General features: G+C 41.5%; 1 protein-coding gene across 1 annotated transcript in view; it reads right to left on the bottom strand.

Annotated features, from left to right (window-relative positions):
* Positions 1–26,045, bottom strand: part of zgc:85777 — a 100,668-nt gene that overhangs the window by 3,178 nt on the left and 71,445 nt on the right. Inside the window, exons 4-8 of the mRNA XM_068009966.1 lie at positions 24,736–24,842; positions 20,583–20,750; positions 15,603–15,776; positions 10,865–11,026; positions 4,876–5,026 (exon numbers count right to left, since the gene is read on the bottom strand). Coding sequence (XP_067866067.1) covers positions 4,876–5,026; positions 10,865–11,026; positions 15,603–15,776; positions 20,583–20,750; positions 24,736–24,842 — 762 coding nt within the window. The remainder of the gene's footprint in view (positions 1–4,875; positions 5,027–10,864; positions 11,027–15,602; positions 15,777–20,582; positions 20,751–24,735; positions 24,843–26,045) is intronic.

The raw sequence follows: 26,045 nt of genomic DNA on the forward strand, positions 1-26,045 counted from the left end.
ACCAGAAATGTACCAACTTTTTTTTTTAAAAGAGGGGTTTTGTGACCACTATTACAGGTTTTTCAGTTAGTAAAGTTACTTATATCAAAATGTTCTTCCTTCAATCTTGCAGAAATGAAGTTCCATAGGCTTCAGCTGCCCTTCTGTATGTTCATGAATTGAGAATGAGTGGTAAATTTAAAATTAAGTGTGTACTTCCAAAATAAAATTTGACATTTAAATCTCAGATTTTAAAAAATTGGAAATGTGCCATGACAGTTTCATACCATTGTCACTTTCCGTTTCTACATGCAGCCCAAAAAACATACTCAACAAGTACTGTAAAACAGCCCGTCTTTGTGCATCCCTTGCGATTTTAGTCACTCAACCCCACAGTTACTACCAGCCCTGCTTCCTGCCTGCTGCTTCTCACCTTCCATGTCTTGAACTCACCTGCTTCTCATTTGCTCCTTCTAACTTCCTTCCAGCTGCTTCCTCAGTGCCTCTGGCCCATCCTGTTTTTCTCTAAAGTTAAAGAGCACTCCCTGAATTTCAGGAGCACAGCAACCTATTAATTTAGAGGAGGAATGGAAGTCCTAAGGCTCCTGCAGAGGCTCACTCAGTATTTGAGGCCAACAGGTGAGCTGATTGTCCAAGCTGCTTGATCCAGCTGCTTCTAAAAATATAATTCCACAAACTGTCTCTAAACTGTATAAGCTTGTGTGGTAACTTCTTTTCATCTATACTGGCACTGCAAACAACACTAGAAGAAATCCACAATTAGTTTTAAAGAGTGAACTATGTTTGAGGAACATGAATTGGAGAATTGGGCTTAGAGATCTTGCAAAATTTACCAAGTTCGAAGATTCCAGTGCCATTCAGGAATTTGGATTGTATATCACAACAATCATTCACCAACAGTGAATGTGGCATCTTATTCATTGTCCATTGCTGCTTTCTGAGAACACGGAAATACTAATTTCCAGCTGTGTGAAATTGTTATTTTTGTGGGAACTATTTCATTGGACATCTAACACTGCTGCTTGTCTCCAATTGTTTTTAATTGTGAAACATTTGATTCAAGGAAAGGTTTACCAGAATGCCATTTTTTCAACCTTTCAAAACATACCATGTCTACATTTTTAAAACTTTTTTGCTTAACATAGGATTCTTTCTTAGGATGAATCAAATAAAATCTTATGTGACTAATGCATCCTCTCTGCTTACTCAGAAGTTGTAAGTATAATAATTTTTTTTTGAAAAATGGGTCAGGAATCCCAGGGTCCATACTCCAAAAGCAGAAGTGTGGCAGAGCGGGTATCCCAGACTCCTGCCTCAAATCACAGAGACTGGGACATCATTATCATGTTGGGCAGTCCACATCTGCTTTGCAGGTGCACACTCAGGAAATTAAGCAGTACCCAGCATAAGTTAAATTCTTCTTTTAGGTAACAATTTGAGGCATATATTTGAGGGTAACCCTGTTCCTACAAGATCAGTTACCTAAAGTCTTGGGGCTTTTACTAACCTCTTAAAAGGAATTCAAATCAGCTGTCAGCCTCCTTTTCTTCTCATAGTAACGTATCTACCTCTGTTTCAAATAGTTATTTATTCTTCCCTTAAGAAAAACACTCCCTGTGGCAATGCATCGCATATTCCAACTCTGCACAAAAAAATCTGTTACTTTCTCTCCTCAATCTTCTTGTGGCAATTTAAAATTGACAAATTTTCGTCACCAGTTCCCTAACCAGAGGAAAATGTCTTTTCCTATTCACTCTATCAAAATCCTTCATAGTTTTAGAAACCTCCATTAAATTTTCTTAGCTGTTTTTACTCCAGTGGAATTGTCCCAATATCTCAATTCTTTCTTCATATATATAGTTTCTCATCCCTGGTATCATCCTACTTGAATCTCTGGTTTTAAATTTATTTCTAAAATAAGGTGCTCATATCTGTACATAGTACTCTTAACTGTGGCCTAACCATTGTTTTGTACAAGTTTTGCATAACCTCTTCATTCTTGTACCCTATGGGCCCATTAATAAAATCCTTGCTGATCTTTTTTGAGACATTTAACTACCTGCATCCATAAACTCAAGGATTTGTACATCCCTAGATCTCTGTGCCTCTACTCCCTTCAACAAATTTCATTGTGTGGATATTTCTATTCCTTGTTTATCCTAAAATGCTTGACTTTACACCCATCCAAATTAAATTTGTCTGTTTATGGTCCTCATTGGGACTTTTACAGTCATCAATAAGTGTCACCTCTGAAAACCCGTAACCAATAGTGACTCCGGCAAAGGAAATCCTTGGAACTGATGGAACTGACACAAGTCTGTTGTTGTTGTTAATCACAGATGGTGTAATAAGCTTTTTGTATTTACTGTGACTCATCAGTTAACATCCACTAGTGTTATTCCCTCATCTAGGGTACCAGTCACTGGTACAGCACACTTACAAGCAACAGGGAGAAGTTCAGGATATTCAAGGGGAAAATTTGGAGAAAGATATAGCATGTAAACCAGAGGCACATAAAACATAATGAAAATAATAATTTGGCAGCAGGAAATGCACATCTCCAACCCTTTTTTCTATCCACAGTGTGACCAATGTGGTGCATGTGGTATTTTGGATAGAAAAGCCCCAAATTCTTCTGTTCTTAAAATCTATCCAGCATTCTATTAGCCTTTGTAAAAGTTTTGCTTTGCCACATTGTCTGGATATTAAAAGTAACATGTCTACAATTATTCTTAGGTCCCTGATTGGATTCCTTCTTATTCTGCATCCCATGCTTGCAGTTGCTTAATTACTTCAATGAATTGGGGGTGGGTGGGGGTGGGATGTTAATCATGTTATCTGAAGAATGCAAATTGTGCAAATTGGTTTGCTAAACTGAACACAACGAAAATCAGCTTGGGCATTTCCCCATCAGCACAGATGTTGTCTTATTCTAGGGTAAGAACTCCCAAGCAAAAATTACTGAGAACTGCCTTTTATTATAAAGACCTAGCAGATGTTTCTTTCAATATTGCAAAATTGGTGTTACAAATATGGTGAATACATACAGCCAAAAAAAACACAACCTGGACCTAATGAATTGTATTGGCTTTTCCTCCAGTGCTATGTTGTATGATTATAGTTGAATTGTCATCTAATTGGCAGGATTAAACTGGATAATATGCAGTATGAATCTGTACAAAAAACAATATGTGAAACAATGACAGAAAGATGAGTCAAGAATGCTGCAAAATCATCTGGTCATAATATCAAGAAACTTGGAACACCTCACAGATGTGTTTAATAATGATTTTCTAGGTTCACAATCACAAGAGCTGGAATGATAGAAAAACAGTTACATGGAGAAACTTGCTATTCAACCATCACTTGTTCACTACATCACTTGTCTCCTATAGCAAACAAGGTTTAAGAAGAATACTGGGCCCCAACGAAAAGCAAGATCTACCTACAATCAAGGACTCTACAGTGAGCTCGAAGAAACGTAACAAAAACTCTTCCAATATTGCCTCAAACTTTTCCACTATATTTTTCTTCTGCTCTTTTCTGTCTCTATTTGCATGTGTGTATCGCGTATCCATGTGCATGCTAGCATGGGCACGTCGTGTATCCGTAGGCGTTAATCAAATTCGAGTTTAAGTTTATTAAATTTCAATTTTTCTTCTTTAAACCTAAGAAAGCCTGTTTGTGCTGGTTTCTTTGCCATAATTGGAAAGCAGTGAACAAGGATTCACCAAGGGGGAGCTAAAAACAGTGTGTTTAAAATTACACCCTGTTACGGTAAGACCAGGTGAAGGCTGAAAGGGAACCCTAGTCCTCTTTCTCACCTGGTCATAACACAATAAATGATTGATGTTAACCTCTTTTGATTATATAGATGGAGTACTTTTGAAGACATGTGCTATTTGATCAGGACACTATTTGTCCAAAATTACTGAAGTAGCACCAGTAACTGCTTTTGCTTTTATTGCTATTCCCTCCCCTCCTGTCCTCTCATTCTCAAAGCATTGAGTCTTTCATGGGTATGTGCGAAGCACCAGAGGGTGCTGGCCATCCTCTCATACCTCATTCAAATAGGTATTTCTCAATAGGCCATTATTTATGTGTAATTCATGTCAATGAGTGTCAGAAAGAAATTTGAGTCCAGTGCACCTGCAGCTAAAACTCCTCCAATTTTACTCCTCCAATATTCCTCCTAAGGACTTAAAGCAAAGGATACTGGGTAGCAATGAGGAACAGAAACTCTGAACAATTTCTTGGGAGTGTGGAAGGCAGCTAAAGTTCTCTTAGTGCCACCCTGGCTGAGATCTGCTAAATCAGCATAGAGCAATGATCAAATATGGGACCTTCCAAGTTTGTGTGATTGAGCCACTGAGAGCGCTGAACTTTATTAGATCCATTATTCACTCATTATATGCACAAACTTGGGAAAACACAATTTGGATTTCCTGGGTCAGTGCACTGGATTATCTAGACACAGTGAATATTGGAAAATCCGTTGAGCCAGAGCACACATCTGTAAAGGAACCCATCCAATGCTCTTTCCATAATGAAAGGAAAATCGGATATCTTCCTGGACAGGAGTGCACTCTGAGCTGCCTGATTTTCCAATATTTGTCACACCTAAACAGACCTGGAAAAATCTCTCCTATAAACCAATTCACAGTCAAATGATATGATTAGAAACCTTATTTAACCTTATATTAATGGTAATTTATATACTTCACAACCTATCAATTACTGTTGGAATATCTACTTTTATAGATTGCTGTTTTAACAGACATCATTTTTAACGAATATTATATGTTGCTTTGAAAATATGAAGAAAATGTTTGTGGTTAAACACAGTGTATGTTTGCATCCTTTAATTTTACTCACCTGTACAGTCTGCTGATCAGCACCTCATTAGTAAAACCCATTCCTCCCCAGAACTGGAGACAGCTGTCAGTTACCTCACGAACCAGGCGGCCTGCCTTCAACTTTGCCATTGAGGCTAATTTTGTTACATCATTTCCTTGAATATACTGAGCTGAATGAAGAAGAGATAAACCTAATTATAACTACAATTTAAAATAATTCTTGTATGAATAAAGCATAACACAAAGTTTATGTGTGAGAAGACAGTATCATATTTGGTGGTAGAGTTGGGGTGGCGTCAGGGGGAAAAGCAAGGGGTTTGACATGACAGCATAAGCTGCGAGGCAATGCTTGGTTTAATAATATCACCTCAACTCACTGAAGTACTACTGGCTTGGCCAATTTCCAAAGTGTGCTATTCTTTGTAACATACACAAATTAAGAATGTTGTAACATTGCCTTTTTTGCCAGCAAAGTATCATGGCTGACAGTGACAGATAGGCTCCCTTGATCAAGTCAAGTAATTTGATAAATAGCGATGTCGTATCATGTAATTGTGACAAGCAGCAGTTTTGAGATTTATTTTAACAAATTATATTAGGAAGTGCCATAGTTTTCATATGTTACTATCATGTATACAAAATAATTCGAACACTTTACTATAATGGTGTAGCAAACTTCAAAAATTAATCCCTTTTTCACGTAATTTGCCAGAATTATTAAAAATGACAAAATATTCAATAAAAGAACATGCAAATGTTTACATTAAATACTATTAGGGTCTGAAAGTAGCTCAAGGCCCAAAAAATTGAGTTTAGATATATGTAAATAGAAGAATCTGATGTATAAAATATGTATAATTATAATAACATTATCTACTTAAAAAAACCTCGACATCATAAAGTGTCATTAGAGCTGAAGAGGCAGTCTATTCCAATATGATATATTTAACAACCTTTCTGAATTCAATTTAGCGAACCCCCTCCCATATTTTCCTCAAAGATATTCTTTTACTTTGGTTAAATACTTGAAAATAAAACTGTATGAAGTAAAAATGGTGTCCCTCCATAAATCTATATATGGGTGGCATCCTTCCAACTATGAAAGATGATTGACATGCAGCAAACAATCCATTTAGGTGGGGTGTCTTCTCTTGGGGCACCTTTGCTGATGGATGTGAAGGCCAATCTTTGAAAGGCAGGTTCTGCCACATGTGCTGCATGTCAATCTGCCAAGTGCCACTGAGAGTTGTTGTTTATGACATTGGCACCTGTTGCCAAGCTGCTGTTGCACCTGGTCATTGTGGTAGTGGAAACCAGTCCACAGGATGTGTTGCCATTTCCCTCTTTTGCCAGCTAGTGCCTCCCAGGTGTGATAGTCGACATTTAGGGCCTTCATGTCACGCTTGCAAGCATCCTTGAAGTGGAACTTTGGGTGCCCCACTGGTCATCCGCTCCCAGCTACCTCACCATATAGAAGATCCTTGGGTATTGGACCGTCTTCCATCCTGTGGACGTGTCCAAGTTTGATTAGTGTCAACACACTTGGGAGCTCTGCCTTTGAGAGGACTGCCACATTTGTGATTCTGTCCTGCCAGATATACCCATAATGCACAGCAGACGGCGAAGATGGAAATTATTGAGCTTCTTTTCCTGGTAGCTGCAAGTCGCCCATGTTTCACAGCCATACAGCAAGGTGCTGAGAACACAGGTCTTGTAAACCATCAGCTTGGTCCTAAGGGTCAGCTTGGTGTTACCCAATGTGCGTTTTGCAAGTTGGCCAAAGTTAGCAGATTGTCTGTCACCATGGACCCAAGGTAGCAGAATTTGCTAACCACTTCCAGTGGGGTGTTATTTAGTGTGATCAGGGGCGGAGATACAACACCTTGTCCCATGACCACAGTTTTCTTGACGCTTATAGTCAGGGGAAACTTTCTCCCAGCATCTACCCTGTCAAGCCCTCTCATTTTTCTAAACTCTAGGGAATAAAAGCAAACTTTACTCAATCTCTCCTCAGGACAAACCTCTCGTTCCAGGAATCAGTCTAGCGAACCTTTATTGCACTCCCTCTAAGACAAGTGTATCCTTTCTTAGGTAAGGAGACTGAAATTATACACAATACTCCAAGTGTGGTCTCACCAAGGCCCTGTATAATTGCAGTGACAATCTGAAAATGACCCATTTATACCCACTCTGTTTTCTGTTTGTTAACCAACCCTCAATCCATGCTAATATATTCCCCCAATCCCATGAGCCCTAATTTGTGTAATAATCTTGTGTAGCAATTTATAAAATTCTTTTAAAAAAATCAAAATACACTATGTCTACCAGTTCCCCCTTATCTACCCTGCTAGCTACAACCTCAAAAAACTTGAACAGATGTCAAGCATAATTTCCCTTTCATAAATTCATGTTGACCCTGCCCAATCATATTGTCGTAAGTGTCGTATTAACATGCGCCTAATAAGAGATTCTTGCATTTTCCCTACAACTGATGTCAGGCAAACTGGACTACAGGTCCTTGTTTTCTCTCTCCCTCCTTTCTTGAATACAGGGGTTATGTTTGCTAAGAACTAAGAAAATTACAGCACAGGAACAGGCCCTTCGGCCCTCCAAGCCTGCGCCGATACAGATCCTCTATCTAAACATGTCGCCTATTTTCTAAGGGTCTGTATCTCTTTGCTTCCTGCCCATTCATGTATCTGTCTAGATACATCTTAAAATACGCTATCATGCCCGCGTCTACCACCTCCGCTGGCAACGCGTTCCAGGCACCCACCACCCTCTGCGTAAAGAACTTTCCACGCATATCCCCCCTAAACGTTTCCCCTCTCACTTTGAACTCGTGACCCCTAGTAATTGAATCCCCCACTCTGGGAAAAAGCTTCTTGCTATCCACCCTGTCTATACCTCCTAATCTACAGGGACTGTTCAATGCATCCACTATCTCTGTAGCCACTTCTTTTAAAATCCAAGGATGCAGGTCATCAGGTCTAGGGGAGTTTTCAGCTTTTAGTCCCATTGATTATTCCAGTACTATTTCTTTACTAATACTAATTTCTCTAGGTTCCTCAATAATTAATAACATTGCTCCACCATTCTGATTGAGAGAGAATCCCATGTTTTTGTAAACTAGTAGTTTTAACAAAAGGAACAGTTATAGCAAAATAACATCAACACTAACTTACATAAGAAAACTAATTTAAGGGTATATGACCCTATTTTAACCCTCCTCCCCAACCTGCCTGACAGAAACTGGGCCGGGCAGATAAAATGAGGGGAAGGACTTAGCCCATCATCCTGTTGTCTTTCACTAGGTCCTGAAGTTAATGTGTTAATTTGATCAGTTGAGCAAGATGCCAGTCAAAAGCTGGCAGGTCATCTTTAAATATGTAGATTGGATCTCGATAATGACCCTGAGCTTTTCCCCTTACCCGATCACTTACGAACATAAATAGGAGCAGGAGTAGATCACATGGCCCCTCGAGCCTGCTCGGCCACTCAATATGGCTGATCCTTGGCCTCAACTCCACTTTCTGTCGTCTCCCCATATCCCTTGATTCAAAGGGACCAAAAATCTGTCTATCTTAGCCTTAAGTATATTCAACAATGAAGTATCCCCAACCTCTGGGGTAGAGAATTCCAAAGATTCTTTGCATGAAGAAATTTCTCCTCATCATGAAAAGTCATTGGCAAACAGGATTAAGGAAAATCCCAAGGCTTTTTATACGTATATAAAGAGCAAGAGGGTAACCAGGGAAAGGGTTGGCCCACTCAAGGACAGAGATGGGAATCTATGTGTGCAGCCAGAGGAAATGGGCGAGGTGCTAAATGAGTACTTTGCATCAGTATTCACCAACGAGAAGGACTTGGTGGATGATGAGCCTAGGGGAGGGAGTGCAGATAGTCTCAGTCATCTCATTATCAAAAAGGAGGTGGTGTTGGGTGTCTTGCAAAGCATTAAGGTAGAGAAGTCCCCAGGGCCTGATGGGATCTACCCCAGAATACTGAGGGAGGCAAGGGAAGAAATTGCTGGAGCCTTGATAGAAATCTTTGCATCCTCATTGGCTACAGGTGAGGTCCCAGAGGAATGGAGAATAGCCAATGTTGTTCCTTTGTTTAAGAAGGGTAGCAAGGATAATCCAGGAAATTATAGGCCGGTGAGCCTTACATCAGTGGTAGGGAAACTATTAGAGAGGATTCTTCGGGACAGGATTTACTCCCATTTGGAAACAAATGGACTTATTAGCGAGAGACAGCATGGTTTTGTGAAGGAGAGGTCGTGTCTTACTAATTTGATTGAGTTTTTTGAGGAAGTGACAAAGATGATTGATGAAGGAAGGGCAGCAGATGTTACCTATATGGACTTCAGTAAAACCTTTGACAAGGTCCCGCATGGCAGACTGGTACAAAAGGTGAAGTCACACGGGACCAGAGGTGAGCTGGCAAGATGGATACAGAACTGGCTCAGTCATAGAAGACAGAGGGTAGCAGTGGAAGGGTGCTTTTCTGAATGGAGGCATGTGACTAGTGGTGTTCCGCAGGGATCAGTGCTGGGACCTTTGCTGTTTGTAGTATATATAAATGATTTGGAGGAAAATGTAGCTGGGCTGATTAGTAAGTTTGCGGATGACAAAGGTTGGTGGAGTTGCGGATAATGATGAGGATTGTTAGAGGATACAGCAGGATATAGATCGGTTGGAGACTTGGGCGGAAAAATGGCAGATGGAGTTTAATCCGGACAAATGTGAGGTAATGCATTTTGGAAGGTCTAATGCAGGTGGGAGGTATACAGTAAATGGCAGAACCCTTAGGAGTATTGACAGGCAGAGAGATCTGGGCGTACAGGTCCACAGGTCACTGAAAGTGGCAACACAGATGGATAAGGTAGTCAAGAAAGCATACGGCATGCTTGCCTTCATCGGTCGGGGCATAGAGTATAAAAATTGGCAAGTCATGTTGCAGTTGTACAGAACCTTAGTTAGGCCACACTTAGAATATTGCGTGCAATTCTGGTCGCCACACTACCAGAAGGACGTGGAGGTTTGGAGAGGGTACAGAGGAGGTTTACCAGGATGTTGCCTGGTCTGGAGGGCATTAGCTATGAGGAGAGGTTGGAAAAACTCGGATTGTTTTCACTGGAACGACGGAGGTGGAGGGGCGACATGATAGAGGTTTACAAAGTTATGAGCGGCATGGACAGAGTGGATAGTCAGAAGCTTTTTCCCAGGGTGGAAGAGTCAGTTACTAGGGAACATGGGTTTAAGGTGCGAGGGGCAAAGTTTAGAGGGGATGTGCGAGGCAAGTTTTTTTTACACAGAGGGTGGTGAGTGCCTGGAACTTGCTGCCAGGGGAGGTGGTGGAAGCAGATACGATAGCGACGTTTAAGTGACATCTTGACAAATATATGAATAGGAAGGGAATAGAGGGATATGGGCCCCGGAAGTGCAGAAGGTGTTAGTTTAGGCAGGCATCAAGATCGGCGCAGGCTTGGAGGGCCGAATGGCCTGTTCCTGTGCTGTACTGTTATTTGTTCTATCTCAGTTCTAAATGACTGGCCCCTTCTCCTGAGACTATGCCCCCATGTTCTAGAATCCCCAGCCAGGGGAAGCAACTCTCAGTGTCTACCCTGTCAAGCCCCTTTAGAATTTTATATGTTTCAATAAGATCACCTCTCATTCTTCTAAACTCCAGAGAGTTTAGACCCAATTTACTCACTTTTGCTCTGACTGTCTGGGACAAATCCTGCAGGTTGCCAGTGGCAACCTTCAGAACTTCCACTCCCGCTGTCCGCAAGTTTTGTATCTGTCCGGATTTGAATGAAAAGTTATGGTAATGAGTTCCAGCCTTCATGCCCCTGGAATCCCTGGGTTCTACTTTAGGACCCACACGCACTGGACCTGCATTCCCCCATCCTTTAAAATCAGGGCTATAGTAACTAAAACCCACTTACCATGAAACGATAAAAATATTTGATTTTGAAAGTAATCTTAATTATTAAAGTTCCATACCAACACAACGATAAAGGAGAGAACGAACAAGTTCAATCTCAGTCTCAAGTTCAGCAAGACGGAAGTGTACTGTCTGGTTGTGTAGGACTGACTGGCCAAAGATTTTACGTTGGCGTGTATATTCGATAGTCTCCTGTATGATGTTCTGCATTGGAGCCAACACTGAAAGAGAAAAATAAAATTTTTACACAACTGTTAATAATTGTGAATTGTGTGCAGTGATGTTTGGCGTCAAGGAACTGCAGAGCCTGCTGTGAATCTGAGGTATGGGCCCAATTTGGTATCATATACATCAGCTAGCTCAATATGTTCCAGGTCCCTTATTCATTTTCCATTTGATTCTCAATAGTTTCACTTTGTGATTTAATTATTGGGTTTTTAACTAATTAGGCTCATTGAATGACTATTTTTACTTTTCAAAGTATTTATAAGCCGTAAGGCAAGGTATCATTACCCCCTCCTCAAAGACCCACCCTTGATGCCTTTGTTCTTGGAGAATACTGCCTCATCTCCAACCCCTCTTTTCTCTCAAGTCCTTGAACGTGTGGTCACCTGCCGAATGTGTACTTATCTCTTCTGCAACTCCTTAGTTGAATCTCTCCAATCAGGATTCCAGTACTACATCACCACGACAGTTCTAACCAAAGTCATGAATGACATTCTCTGTGACTGTGACGCAATATCTGTCCACGACCTTTTGCAGTCTTTGGTGAACCACTCCACATCCGTGCAATGCCTCTCCTCTCATCACTGAATCATAGACCATTTAGAGCACAGGAATCCATTCGGCCTATTGTGTCCATATCAGCTCTATGTAAGAGCTATTCAGCATTGGGGAGTGAGGTGGTGAGTTACTCGTTGCAGAATTCCCAGTTTCTGACCTGTTCGGCAAATTGTATAGTTTGAACAATTCATAGGAACAGAGGAGCAGGAGTAGGCCATTCAGCTTGTCGAACCTGCTCCTCCATTCAATTAGATCATGGTTGATCATCTATCTCAACGCCACTTTCCCACGCTATCCCCATATCCCTTGATGTCATTAGTATCCAATACCTATCGATTTCTGTTTTGAACATGCTCAATGACTGAGCTTCCTTAGCCTTCTGGGGAAGAGAATTCCAATGTTTCACCATCCTCTGAGTACAGAAATTCCTCCTCTTCTCAGTCTTATTCTAAGACTATGTCCCCTGGTTCTAGACTCACCAGCCAGAGGAAACATCCTAACTACATCCACTTTGTCAGGCCCTGTCAGAATTTTCTAAGTTTCAATGAGATCACCTCTCATTCTTCGAAATGCTAGAGAATACAGGCCCAGTTTCCTCAACCTCTCCTCATAAGACAATCCCGCCATTCCAGGGATTAGTCTAGTGAGCCTCCGTTGCACTCCCCTCTATGGCATCCTTTAGATGAGGGGACCAAAACTGCACACAATACTCCAGGTGCAATCTCACCAAGGCTCCGTACAACTGCAGCAAGATGTCTTTACTCCTGTACTCAAAACCCCTCGTGATAAAGGCCAACATAACATTTGCCTTCCTAATTGCTGCTGCATTTGCATTCTAGCTTTTAGTGACTCATGAACAAGCAACCCCCTGCCTTTTCCACGTAGCCCTGCAAGTTTTTGTTTCCTCAAATAATTAGCCAATTCTCTTTTGAAAGCCATGATTGAATCTGCCTCCACCACACCCTCAGGCTGTGCATTCCAGATCTTAAAGTTTTTCATGTTGCCTCTGCTTCTTTTGCCAATCACCTTAAATTGGTGTCCTCTGGTTCTTGATTCTTCCGCCAATGGAACAATTTCTCCCTATCTACTCTGCCCTGACACTCTTGTCCAGCTCAGTAGGACTGCCCTCATTGGTTCCACACTCACCTATCTGATCATAGCCAGAGCATCTTCTGCATTGGCTTCTCTACATGTCCTACAACATTACCTCTGATGTCCCCAAAGGATTTATCCTTGGTTCCATCCTCCTCTTCATCTATATGTTCTTCCTTGGGATAGCATCTATTGCCATATACACAACATCCAGCTCTACCTCTCTTCACCCCTCCTCGGCCTTTATCTCAGGCTGCTTGTCCAACATATAGTCTCTGATGAACCACAATTTCCTCCAGATAAAACTGATGCCATTGCCTTCAGCTCCTACCACAAACTCTGTACCTTACTATCCATTCTACGCCCACCCCCCCTCCCCCACCGTCAAAGAATGAGCCAGACTGTTTGCAACCTTTGCATTCTACTCAACATTTATTGACTTTCCAAATTCACATCCTCTTCCAACACAAAGACCACCTAATTCAACCTCTAACATCATAGGCACTTGATGTTCTTTCTTCTTTCTTTTGGGCCTCCTTATCTCGAGAGACAATGGATACGCGCCTGGAGGTGGTCAGTGGTTTGTGAAGCAGCGCCTGGAGTGGCTATAAAGGCCAATTCTAGAGTGACAGGCTTTTCCACAGGTGCTGCAGAGAAGTTTGTTTGTCGGGGCTGTTGCACAGTTGGCTCTCCCCTTGCGCCTCTACCAGTCATGGATGAGCTGGACATACAGCCAACCAAATCAGAACTCAGTGATGCCATTGATTCTCTAGCCAGTGGAAAAGCCCCTGGGAAGGACAGCATTACCCCTGAAATAATCAAGAGTGCCAAGCCTGCTATACTCTCAGCACTACATGAACTGCTATGCCTGTGCTGGGACGAGGGAGCAGTACCCCAGAACATGCGCGATGCCAATATCATCACCCTCTATAAAAACAAAGGTGACCGCGGTGACTGCAACAACTACCGTGGAATCTCCCTGCTCAGCATAGTGGGGAAAGTCTTTGCTCCAGTCGCTCTGAACAGGCTCCAGAAGCTGGCCGAGCGCGTCTACCCTGAGGCACAGTGTGGCTTTCGTGCAGAGAGATCGACCGTTGACATGCTGTTCTCCCTTCGTCAGATACAGGAGAAATGCCGTGAACAACAGATGCCCCTCTACATTGCTTTCATTGATCTCACCAAAGCCTTTGACCTCGTCAGCAGACGTGGTCTCTTCAGACTACTAGAAAAGATTGGATGCCCACCAAAGCTACTAAGTATCATCACCTCATTCCATGACAATATGAAAGGCACAATTCAACATGGTGGCTCCTCCTCAGAGCCTTTTCCTATCCTGAGTGGCGTGAAACAGGGCTGTGTTCTCGCACCCACACTTTTTGGGAATTTCTTCTCCCTGCTGCTTTCACATGCGTTCAAGACCTCTGAAGAAGGAATTTTCCTCCACACAAGATCAGGGGGCAGGTTGTTCAACCTTGCCCGTCTAAGAGCGAAGTCCAAAGTACGGAAAGTCCTCATCAGGGAACTCCTCTTTGCTGACGATGCTGCTTTAACATCTCACACTGAAGAGTGCCTGCAGAGTCTCATCGACAGGTTTGCGGCTGCCTGCAATGCATTTGGCCTAACCATCAGCCTCAAGAAAACAAACATCATGGGGCAGGACGTCAGAAATGCTCCATCCATCAATATTGGCGACCACGCTCTGGAAGTGGTTCAAGGGTTCACCTACCTCGGCTCAACTATCACCAGTAACCTGTCTCTAGATGCAGAAATCAACAAGCGCATGGGAAAGGCTTCCACTGCTATGTCCAGACTGGCCAAGAGAGTGTGGGAAAATGGCGCACTGACACGGAACACAAAAGTCCGAGTATATCAGGCCTGTGTCCTCAGTACCTTGCTCTCTGGCAGCGAGGCCTGGACAACGTATGCCAGCCAAGAGCGACGTCTCAATTCATTCCATCTTCGCTGCCTCCGGAGAATACTTGGCATCAGGTGGCAGGACCGTATCTCCAACACAGAAGTCCTCGAGGCGGCCAACATCCCCAGCTTGTACACACTACTGAGTCAGCGGCGCTTGAGATGGCTTGGCCATGTGAGCCGCATGGAAGATGGCAGGATCCCCAAAGACACATTGTACAGCGAGCTCGCCACTGGTATCAGACCCACCGGCCGTCCATGTCTCCGCTATAAAGACGTCTGCAAACGCGACATGAAATCCTGTGACACTGATCACAAGTCGTGGGAGTCAGTTGCCAGCGTTCGCCAGAGCTGGCGGGCACCCATAAAGACGGGGCTAAAATGTGGCGAGTTGAAGAGACTTAGTAGTTGGCAGGAAAAAAGACAGAGGCGCAAGGGGAGAGCCAACTGTGCAACAGCCCCGACAAACAAATTTCTCTGCAGCACCTGTGGAAAAGCCTGTCACTCTAGAATTGGCCTTTATAGCCACTCCAGGCGCTGCTTCACAAACCACTGACCACCTCCAGGCGCGTATCCATTGTCTCTCGAGATAAGGAGGCCCAAAAGAAAGAAGAAAGAACATCATAGGCACTTTGAGCTTCAGAAAGGTATTATATAAATACAAGTCCTTTCTTTCTTTTACTCCTTGGAAGATCTATTGTGGATAATGTTTTCTTTTTATTTTACTTTTGACTTTTTTATTAATCCATCAAGACTCATGCCTGATTAGCATTTCAAATTAGTTCTTCAAGCTTAAAATTACTTTTAAAATGTTCCACTTTTCCTCAACCGCAGCATTCCTCCATCAATTTGCTATAGTTGTTCTTTCCTTTCGTTGAAACAGACTTTTTAAAATTTATATACTGAATTCCTGCTTTTTTTTATTTGTACTGAGTCCCACAGCAGCAGATTAAACAATGTTTTGTTTTCCACCTAACCCATGGCTCATGTACAGTAGATATTACTTACTTCCTGCAACTCCCCACATGCGTTCTTCCTGGAATTGCAGCATTTGATAGGTGAAGCCCATTCCTTCATCCCCAATGAGATATTTTCTTGGAACCCTGACGTCTTCAAAAAAGATCTGTGCTGTATCTGATGACCTCATGCCCAACTTATCGATTTTCTTAGCCACATGGATTCCTGAAATTATAATTCATATAGAATCACAGAATGGTTACAGCACAAGAGGCCATTCGGCCCATTGTGTCCACGCCAACTCCCTGCAAGAGCAACTCAACTAGTCCTACTCCCCCAGGCACAGCATTCCTAACCACGTGCTCTGTAATAAAGTTTTTCATGTTGCTGTTGCTTCTTTTGCCAATCACCTTAAATCGGTGTCCTTTGGTTCTTGACCCTTCCACCAATGGGAACAGTTTTTCCCTATCTACTCTGTCCAGGCTCTTTATGATCTTGACAACCTCTATCAAATCTCCACTTAACCGTCTCTTCTCCAAGCAGAACAGCCACAGCTTCTCCAATCTGTCCACGGAACTGAAGTTCCTCAACCCTGGAATCTTTCTTGTGAATCTTTTCTGCACCCTCTCTAATGCCTTCACATCCTTCCTAAAGTGAAATGCCCAGAATTGAACACAATATTCTAGTTGAGGCTGAACCAGGGTTTTATACGGGTTCATTATAACTTACTTTCTTTTGTACTCTATGCCTCTATTTATAAAGCCCAGGACCTCACATGTGTTATTAACCACTTTCTGAACTTGCCCTGCCACCTGCAATGATTTGTGCACATACACCCCCAGGTCCCTCTGCTCCTACACCCCATTTAGAATTGTACCCTTTATTTTATATTGCCTCTCCTCATTCTTCCCACCAAAATGAATCACTTCACATTTCTCTGCATTAAATTTCATCTGTCATTTGTCCGCCCATTCCACCAGTCTATGTCCTCCTGAAGTTTCTCACTATCCTCCTCACAGTTCACAATACTTCCAAGCCTGGTCTCATCTGTAAATTTTGAAATTGTGCCTTGTACACTAAAGTCTAGGTCATTAATACAGACCAAGAAAAGCTAGGGTCCTAACACCGACCTCTGGGGAACCCCACTGTATATCTTCCTCCAGTCCAAAATACAACCGTTCACCACTACTCTGTTTCCTGTCACTCAGCCAACTGCGTATCCATGCTGCCATTGTCCCTTTTATTCCATGGGCTTAAATTTTGCTGACAAGCCTGTTATGTGGCACTTTATCAAATCTCCTTTGGAAGTCCATATATACATCAACCACCTGACCCTCATCAACCTTCTCTGTCACCTCATCAAAAAACTCAAATAAATTAGTTTGTCCTTAACAAATCTGTCTTGGCTTTCCTTAATTAATCCTCATTTGTCCAAGTAACTTAATTTTATCCCAAATTATCATTTCTAAAAGCTTTCCTACCACTGAGGTTAAACTGACTGGTCTGTAGTTACTGGGCTTATCCGTACAACACTTCTTGAACAAAGGTGGAATATATGCAATTAGCCAGTTCTCTGGCACCACTCCTATATCTAAGGAGAATTGGAAGATTATGGCCAGTGCCTCCACAATTTCCACCCTTACTTCCCTCAATATCGTTAAATGCATTTCATCTGGCCCTGGTAACTTATCAACTTTAAGCACAGCAAGCCCATTCAATATCTCCTCTTTATCAATTTTTAGCCCGCCCAGTGTCTCAACTGCCCCCTCTTTCGCTATGACGTGGGCAGCATCTTCTTCCTTGGTAAAGACAGATACAAAGTACTAATTTAGTATCTCAGTCATGGCACCTGTCACCTTGCATAAATCCCCTTTTTGGTCCCTAATTGGCCCCACTCCTCCTTTTACCATCCTTTGACTATTTATTACGCCTATAAATATGGTTAGCTAATTTAACAACACGGAAGTAAATTCCTTGTTCTCAACAGAAATAATTTCTCGATAAAGACACACAATAAAAACAAAGTACTGGAGGCTAGTCTACCATCAGTCAATAACAAAAACGCTGTGGGTTCTAAATCTCTTTACAAACTTGAGCACATAACCTTGGCTGACATTTCAGTACAGTGCTGAGGGAGTGCTGCATTCTTGGCGCTATTGTTTTTTTGAATTATATCAGATTTCAAATACCTGCTCAGTTCGACATAAATTTGAACAAGGAATTCAGTCCCTGCTCTGGTCACTCACAGGAAAAAGAGCCACCAACGGTTGCAGGTTGCATTTGAGGTGCGATTGTGGAGGAAATGGGGCCCTCACAGGCACTCTTTCCTTCCTCTCCCCAATCACTCAGGTCTCTTCCCACTTTTCATTCCAGTTGCATCCCTATCTCTTTTCCTTTCAACTATCTCCTCCACTTCCTACCACCACTGCAATTTCATCACTATTCCCAACCCTTCCCTATTGAGCTACTTGATTAAGCTTTGTATCCTCCAGTCACTTAGAAAGGCACAGGTTAATCAAGGATAATCAGCACGGATTTGTTACGGGAAGATCTTGTTTGACCAACTTGATCGAATTTTTTGAAGTAACAAGGAAGATAGATGAGGGTAGTGCAGTTGATGTGGTCTACATGGATTTTAACAAGGCTTTTGACAAGGTCCCACATGGCAGACTGGTTAAAAACATAAAATCCCATGCGATCCAGGGAAATGCAGCAAGGTGGATACAAAATTGGCTCAGTGGCAGGAAACAAAGGGCAATTGTTGACGGGTGTTTTTGCGACTGGAAAGCTATTTCCAGTGGTGTTCCTCAGGGCTCAGTACTGCGTCCCCTGCTTTTTGTGGTATATATTAACGATTTGGACGTAAATGCAGGGGACATTATCAAGAAGTCTTCAGACGACACAAAGATTGGCCGAGTGGTAGATAGCGAGGAGGATAGCTATAGGCTGCAGGAAGATATTGATGGTCTGGTCAGATGGGCAGAAAAGTGGCAAATGGAATTCAACCCGGAGAAGTGTGAGGTGATGCATTTGGGGAGGTCAAACAAGGCAAAGGAATACACGATTAATGGGAAAATACTGAGAAGTATAGATGAAGTGAGGGACCTTGAAGTGAATGTCCACAGATCCCTGAAGTTAACAGGTCAGGTCAATAAGGTGGTTAAGAAAGCATATGGAATCCTTTCCTTTATTAGCCAAGGTACAGAATATAAGTGCAGGGAGGTTATGCTGGAACTGTATAACTCATTGGTTAGGCCACAACTTGAGTAATGTGTGCAGGTCTGGTCACCTCATTACAGAAAGGATGTAACTGCACTGGAGAGGGTACAGAGGAGATTTACGTGGAGGTTACCAGGACTGGAAAAATACAGCTATGGGGAAAGATTGGATAGACTGGGGTTGTTCTCCTTGGAACAGAGAAAGCTGAGGGGAGATCAGATTGAAATGTACAAAATTTTGAGGGGCCTGCTTAGAGTGGAGGTGAAGGGCCTATTTTACCTCAGCAGAGAGATCAGTGACTAGGGGCATAGATATAAAGTGATTGGTAGAAAAATTAGAGGGGAGATGAGGAAGAATTTTATCGCCCAGAGGGTGGTGGGAGTCTGGAACTCACTGCTTGAAAGGGTAGTTGAGGCAGAAACCCTCAACTCATTCAAAAGGAGTTTGGATATGCACATCAGTGCTGTCATCTGAAGGGCTACGGACCAAAATGCTGGAAGGTTGGATTCGAAGGGGTGGATCATTTTTTCAGCTGTCACAGACACGCTGGGCCAAGTGGCCTCCTTCTGTGCCTGAAACTTTCTATGATTCTATTCTCTTCTTTGCTCTAGTCATTCATTGCACCCTAACCTTTCACTCACTTCACCCCTACCACATATGCTCTCTTCAGTGTGGGTGGCAAAAGGCTACAGGCCATCCCTCACTATTCCCTATTTTCCTCCTCCCCTCACCTACTCCCATCATTTCCTATCTGTTTGCTTCAAAGAAGATTTGTTTGCTCAACTTACTTTATTTTTCATAAATCAGATGAGAATGAAGAAATGCCTGTCTTTCTGTCTCATTGTTGCAAGAAGTTCACAATCAAATTTCCCAATGATCAACATAACCCAGGTGGATAAATGGTTGGTTCCAAAGTTCAACTGATTTTTTTTTAATTGATAATATTAATAAGGTCCCTCCCTTTTCCTACCCCTTGCTTGCTCTTTCCTTCTCTTTGTGTCCATCTCTTGCCCTTCACCATAACACATTTCTGATGTTTATAGAAAACACAAAAGCCTCAAAAGTTGAAAACACAAAAGCTAGAAACAATGTTCCTTCAGTACAGCCGACTAAGTAATACTGATGCATCCTGGGAAATTAGGTACAATGTAAGTGCTTAACCTGCAAAAAGCAAATTCAGATCACTGGGTTATAGCATTAAGCAAAAATAGCAAATCCAAGTCCAGACTTTGGGAGAGGCTGAAGCCTTCAAGCAAAAAATTTAGTGAAGGCATTAAAAGATAATTCAGTGGATACATTTAATAACATTATGAAATATGCAATTTTTGGAATTATTTATTTTAAATATCAAAAATTTCAGTTGCTAAGGAAAAACTGGCAGATAAAAAATATTCTCAAAAAGTATTGTGAGTGATTTATAGCCACATTGTGCAATCTCAAGATAATTTATTTTCACTATAAAATAGCAGCTGTGATATATCACATAACATGATATGTTTTATTATTGAACACATCTATAACAGTGCCACCTACAGGAATGACAGGTACTTCAAGTACCTATAATGGGTCTTCAATTAAAATCATCTCACATACTCCATTCGGAGTAGATGGTTTTGAAATCTAGAAAATTTCAGCAATTGAGAGTCAAATCTCAATCATAGAGGAGGCTGAATTCATACGGAATGTATGGGAGTCTAATGCTTCACAGATATGCTCCGATGTCTATTTATTTGTCAGCAATAGATAGGACAGTAAGATCTGCCAAAAAAACCCTCACATCAGCCTATATTTTATGTTCATTCTAATTCTTACCCGGTAATTTCATGGGCAGACATATGAGAGACTTGTTTCTGTGAAAAGGCCCATCATCAGTGTTTGCTAAAAGACACATCCAGTCAGCTTGATAACCATTAGTTATCCACATTTTTCCTCCATTTATTAGATAGTCATCTCCATCCTTGACAGCTTTGGTCTTGATGTCTGCAAAGATAGACCATTTCTCAAGACATAAAGCCTATAAAACCCACAAAACTACTGACTGAAAACTTTTTCTGAATTCAAAATGTTTCTTTTTATTTTAACCTTTTCTCCATGATTGAAAGAAACAAAAATTCAAGTTAGAAATTCTGGATTTGACAACAAAACAAAATTATTTATCCAACTTTGTATTGTACAAGGATGTATGAAGCTATTAGTTCCACTTAATTATAATAAAAATATACATTTAATCTGACAAGAGGCTCATCAGGATTAATGCAATGATTTATATAAAACTACAAGTAGATTGCGTTTCAGTGCTTTTATGATGCAGTCTTCCAAAACATTTTTGTACACAAACTTTGGCTACTGATAGTCCAAGAAGCTCCTATCTCATTGGTCCAACAGACTTTTTTCCACTTTGAAACTGAAAATAGCACTAATATTACAATAATAAATCTGATATCAAGAACAGCTTTACTGTTATTATATTAATCTCATAAAACCAAAATACTTCTCAAACACATCTGAAGCAAAAGTAAACAATTCCATTTATCCTGTTTTAATCCCCAATCATTCTACACTCCCATTCTCTATCTACATTATTTGTTAATACCAATTTTACTTTTTTTTTTCTACTTGTTGATCTTTCTTAATTTTTTGTCTTGAAAAAGGTCAAGGGCCGATTTTAAACTTTCTAATAGGAATGGGGCAAACACATGCCTAAAATGGCAGTCAGGTGTACAGTTCTGGTCACCTCATTACAGAAAGGATGTAATTGTACTAGAGAGGGTACAGAGGAGATTTACGAGGATGTTGCCAGGATTGGAAAGATGCAGTTATGAGGGAAGATTGAATAGGCTGGGGTTGTTCTCCTTGGAACAGAGAAAGCTGAGAGGAGATTTGATTGAAACATACATAAATTTTGAGGGACCTGGATAGAGTGGAGGTGAAGGGCCTATTTACTTTATCAGAGAGGTCAGTGATGAGAGGGCATAGATTTAAGGTGATTGGGAGAAAGATTAGAGGGAAGATGAGAGAAAATGTTTTCACCCAAAGGATGGTGGGGGTCTGAACTCACTGCCTGAAAGGGTAGGCACAGACATGATGGTCCAAGTGGCCTCTTTCTGTGTCATAAACTTTCTATGATTCTAGGTGCTTTCTGCTATATTCCTGATACGTTCATGCTTGCCACCGTTTTAACAGCATTGACTTTGGTTTTGAGAAAGGTACCAACCATAGCCAAGTGGGGCCACATTCATATGTAAAAGACAGGGTCCTAAGACACACTTAGGATCCTGACACGATTTTAACATCAGGCAGTGCAAGACGCAGAGTGCCGGATCTGCCAGTGATAACTGATAAAAGGAGTACCATAGCTAGAAAAGGCCCAGGTAAGTTTGAATTTTTTTTAACTTTCTCATGGCTTCCTTGAGGGATCCGAAAACAAAATGTTCTTCGGGGGCCTACTAGGAAACTTTGGGCCAAAGGTCCTGCTCTTGGCTTCTCATCCCAACCCCCCCACCCCCGCCAAGTGGTCCAACCTGGACCCCTACTACTCACTTCAGTGCCAGGGACCATTCTTCCCTTGGGTCCCAGCAGTGGCCTCCTGCCTCGCAAAATTGCACTTCTGTCCACTGGCTAGGTAGCTATTCTGACTTTTCAACATGGAGAAGGTACTCTGACTCTTCCCTTCCCTGACTTCTCTGTCTCCATTTCTGGGGATAGGCTATCAACCACTATTCACTATAGGACTTTATTCCCTTCTCCCAGTTTCTCTGTCGCAGTTGTTCAGATGATGCAACCTTCCATACTAGTGCTTTCGGTATGTCTTCCTCCTCCCTCGCCCAAGGACTCCCTCCCACCACTCCGGTTGACAGGGCCCTCGACCGTGTCCAATCTATTTCATGCACCTTTGCTCTCACCCCTTTCTCTCCCTCCCAGAACCTTGACAGGGTTCCCCTTGTCTTCACCTTCCACCCCACAGCCTCTGTATTCAAAGGATGATCCTCTGCCATCTCCACCACCTCCAACGTAATGCCACCACCAGAAACAGCTTCCTCACCCCCCCAGCATTCCGAAGAAACCGTTCCCTCCTCGACACTCCTCAGTTACCCCCAACACCTCCTTCCTTTCCTATGGCACCTTTTCATGCAAGCGCAGGAGATGCAACACCTACCTTTTTACCTCTTCCCTTCTCACCATCCAAGGCCCCAAACACTCCTTCCAAGTGAAACAGCAATTTATTTGTACTTTCAATTTATTATACTGTAGTCGCTGCTCACGATGTGGTCTCCTCTACACTGGGGAAATCAAACACAGACTGAGTGACTACTTTGCGGAATACCTCCATTCAGTCTGCAAGCATGATCCTGAGCTTCCTGTCGCCTGTCATTTCAATTCTCTACCTTCCTCCCAACTCTGACCTTTCTGTCCTTGGCCTGCTACGGTGTTCCAATAAATCTCAACGCAACCTTGAGGAACAGCACCTCATCTTTCGATTGGGTACTTTACAGTTTTCTGGACTCAACACTAAGTTCAACAATTTTAGATTACAACCACTACCCCCATTTTGTTCCTTTTTTGCTGGTTCAGGTTTTTTTTTCTCTCATTTCTTTCTAAATCCCTTTACTTTGTGTTTTGAAGGCTGTTATCCTGCCATTCACATCTCATCTAGACACATCTTTTGTTTCTTTACCTGTCCCATTACCAGTCCCTTTGGTTTTGTACCATGAAACTTTTGTCATTTAATTTGTCCTGCCTCTACCCTATCAAAGACCTTCTCTTTTGTTCTTCTTCCCAACCTTTTCCTTTTACTTGCTCAAGACCTATTACCTTTCTAAATTTTCTCAGTTTTAATGAAAGGTCACAGACCTGAGAAGTTAACTCTGTTTCTTTCTCCAGATGCTGCCAGACCTGCTGAGTGTTTCCAGCATTTTCTCTTTTGATTTCAGATTCCGGCAGCTGCAGTATTTTGCTTTTGTATTATATGGAGAAGGTAAAATTGCTTGGGCCTTATGCTGGTGCAAGGATGGGAGCTTCCCACCCACTGGCACCCAAATTAAAATCAGAGCTTAAGTTTCAAATCTCCACCTACCCTATTTCCCTAGGTCACGCCTTTCATTTTGGTGGTGAATGAAGTTTTCGTACAAAACATTTTCACTTTGTTGAAAAATAGCTTTCAATTATTTTCCACAATGAATTGACAGCCCATATGTGAATTATTTTTACTTATCAAATTAGTAAAAGGACTGCTGAATGAATACAATTTCAAAAATCTCCAGAGCTGAATAGTGCCTGGATGAACAAACTGTTCATTACATTTGGGATGGAAGTGTTTCAGTGCCCTAAAATTGGCTGCAATTTGTAAAGGTGATACAGTTATCCTCCGGGTGATATGAGCTGCAGTTTGTGGCCACTAGGTCATCAAAACCCAATGTACCTATTTTCATCTTATTGTCATTCTGATCATTTTTATTTTAAATTTTATTTTATTTTTTCTACCTATCCTGTTTCCATTCTACCTTTTTTTCTTACTTAAATATTTTTTTAAAAAATGATATTCATATTTTCTATCCCATTTTGGTGGTGGGCAACTACCTGAAAACCTACTTGGAGTCCCATTTTTCAGCCAATGGAACACCCAGATTCTAGAAACTGACATGGTGACAATTTAGACTCAACCAGTACAATCACTTTTGGGAAACTGCATCAAAATTAGCAAGCGCCTGCCATTGACAAATAAAGCAATCACTGGTTCTGGGAACTCAAAAGTACCCTGACAAGTATGCGTGTTTGTGGTACTGTAAAGTCTGATATTTGAAAATTGATGTGTTTGGTAGAGTTTCAAATACTGCTCACCTGCATTATTAAAGTTCAAAATATCAATATTTAGCCATTATTCTACAATACCTTAAATATATCTATTGTACTGTCTTTACTGAGTTATGCTTCATTTTTAGTTTACTAATAAATATATCTTACGTACTTGCAACATCAGATCCAGCTCCAATTTCACTGATTCCCAAACAGGCTACCATGTCCCCAGCAATGGTAGGTGCGAGGAATTGACGTTTCAGTTCATCTGAGCCAAATCTGGCAAAGAAATGACATCAAATTTTGAATGATTATTGCTATTTTCTTACATTTAGTCAACATTTTTATATAACTATATATGGTGTTGAAGTTTGATGGAAATTAAACAAAGAGGAATTGGTGTGTAATTCTGCAAGAAATAGGAATGTGAATTCATCAAGAATAAACTTCATGTTTTCATGGGATTTAGCAAGAATAAATCTTCAATAAAATGTTGAACATCCTGGTCTTTATCTTTCACAAACACATCTGTTGATAGAATAAATCATCCAAAATGATTTCAGCTCTGAAATTCTTGGCCTCCTGCTCTTCTTGCGGAAGTGTAGCAGGGCAGGACCTCCAGCTGTCCCTGCAGATAATGATCCTGCCTGAAATTCTGGGGTTACATCATTTGAACATCATTAGGCAAGACAAAGACAAATGCTCTCCCAGCAATAGAGCATTTACATCAAAGGAGTCCCAGAAAATTTGAAAGAAGGGCAAAAGAAGACAAAGGCCTAGGTGCGAAGCAATATTTAAAGGATTGCGGCAAATTAAAGGCCTCGAGAAAGCACAGAGATGGCATCTGAAAAATAAAGAGGAATTCTCAACTGTACCTTATAAACTATTGCTCAAATACAGTAATGGATTGAGTCTTACTTATATCAAAAACAAATCACCACTGTTAGCAATACGGCAATAACTTCAGACAACTGGAAAGAGTCCAAAAGTCTATAGGACCTTAAACTTCACAGTGCAATTTGGATGTACCAACAGGTGAATTAAGGCAGAGAAGCAATGGCATTCTGGTTCTGGAGGCAAGAAACCTGCCAATTCAGCTGCCTGTGTGATGCGGAAGGTGCTGGCATTTCCATATCCCAACAACTCCACTGTAATGACAGAAGAATGGTAATGATTTAACATGGGCAGCAAAAGACATGACAGTGCTTCAATTTTTAAAAAATTATTTTTGAGAATGTGTTTAAAACGGAAAATATTCCATGGATTTTTTTTTTTTACAAGGGTCACTGAGAGGTCCTGTTTGAAAACAACCTTTACTGGATCACATGCCTCAAGTTCAATAAACAGCAGAAATCTTGGTGACTTGGGGAAGATGTTTATCAGAGAAGTGACATGTCAAGATTTAAGATGGTCAGGCAGTCACTTTTGGGATATTGTTTTGACTTTCTGGTTGGGTTGTGGACTGTTTTGAGTTAGTTGGAG

The sequence above is a fragment of the Heterodontus francisci genome, chromosome 2 (genome assembly GCF_036365525.1).
Source record: "Heterodontus francisci isolate sHetFra1 chromosome 2, sHetFra1.hap1, whole genome shotgun sequence".
Taxonomy (NCBI): Eukaryota; Metazoa; Chordata; class Chondrichthyes; order Heterodontiformes; family Heterodontidae; genus Heterodontus; species Heterodontus francisci.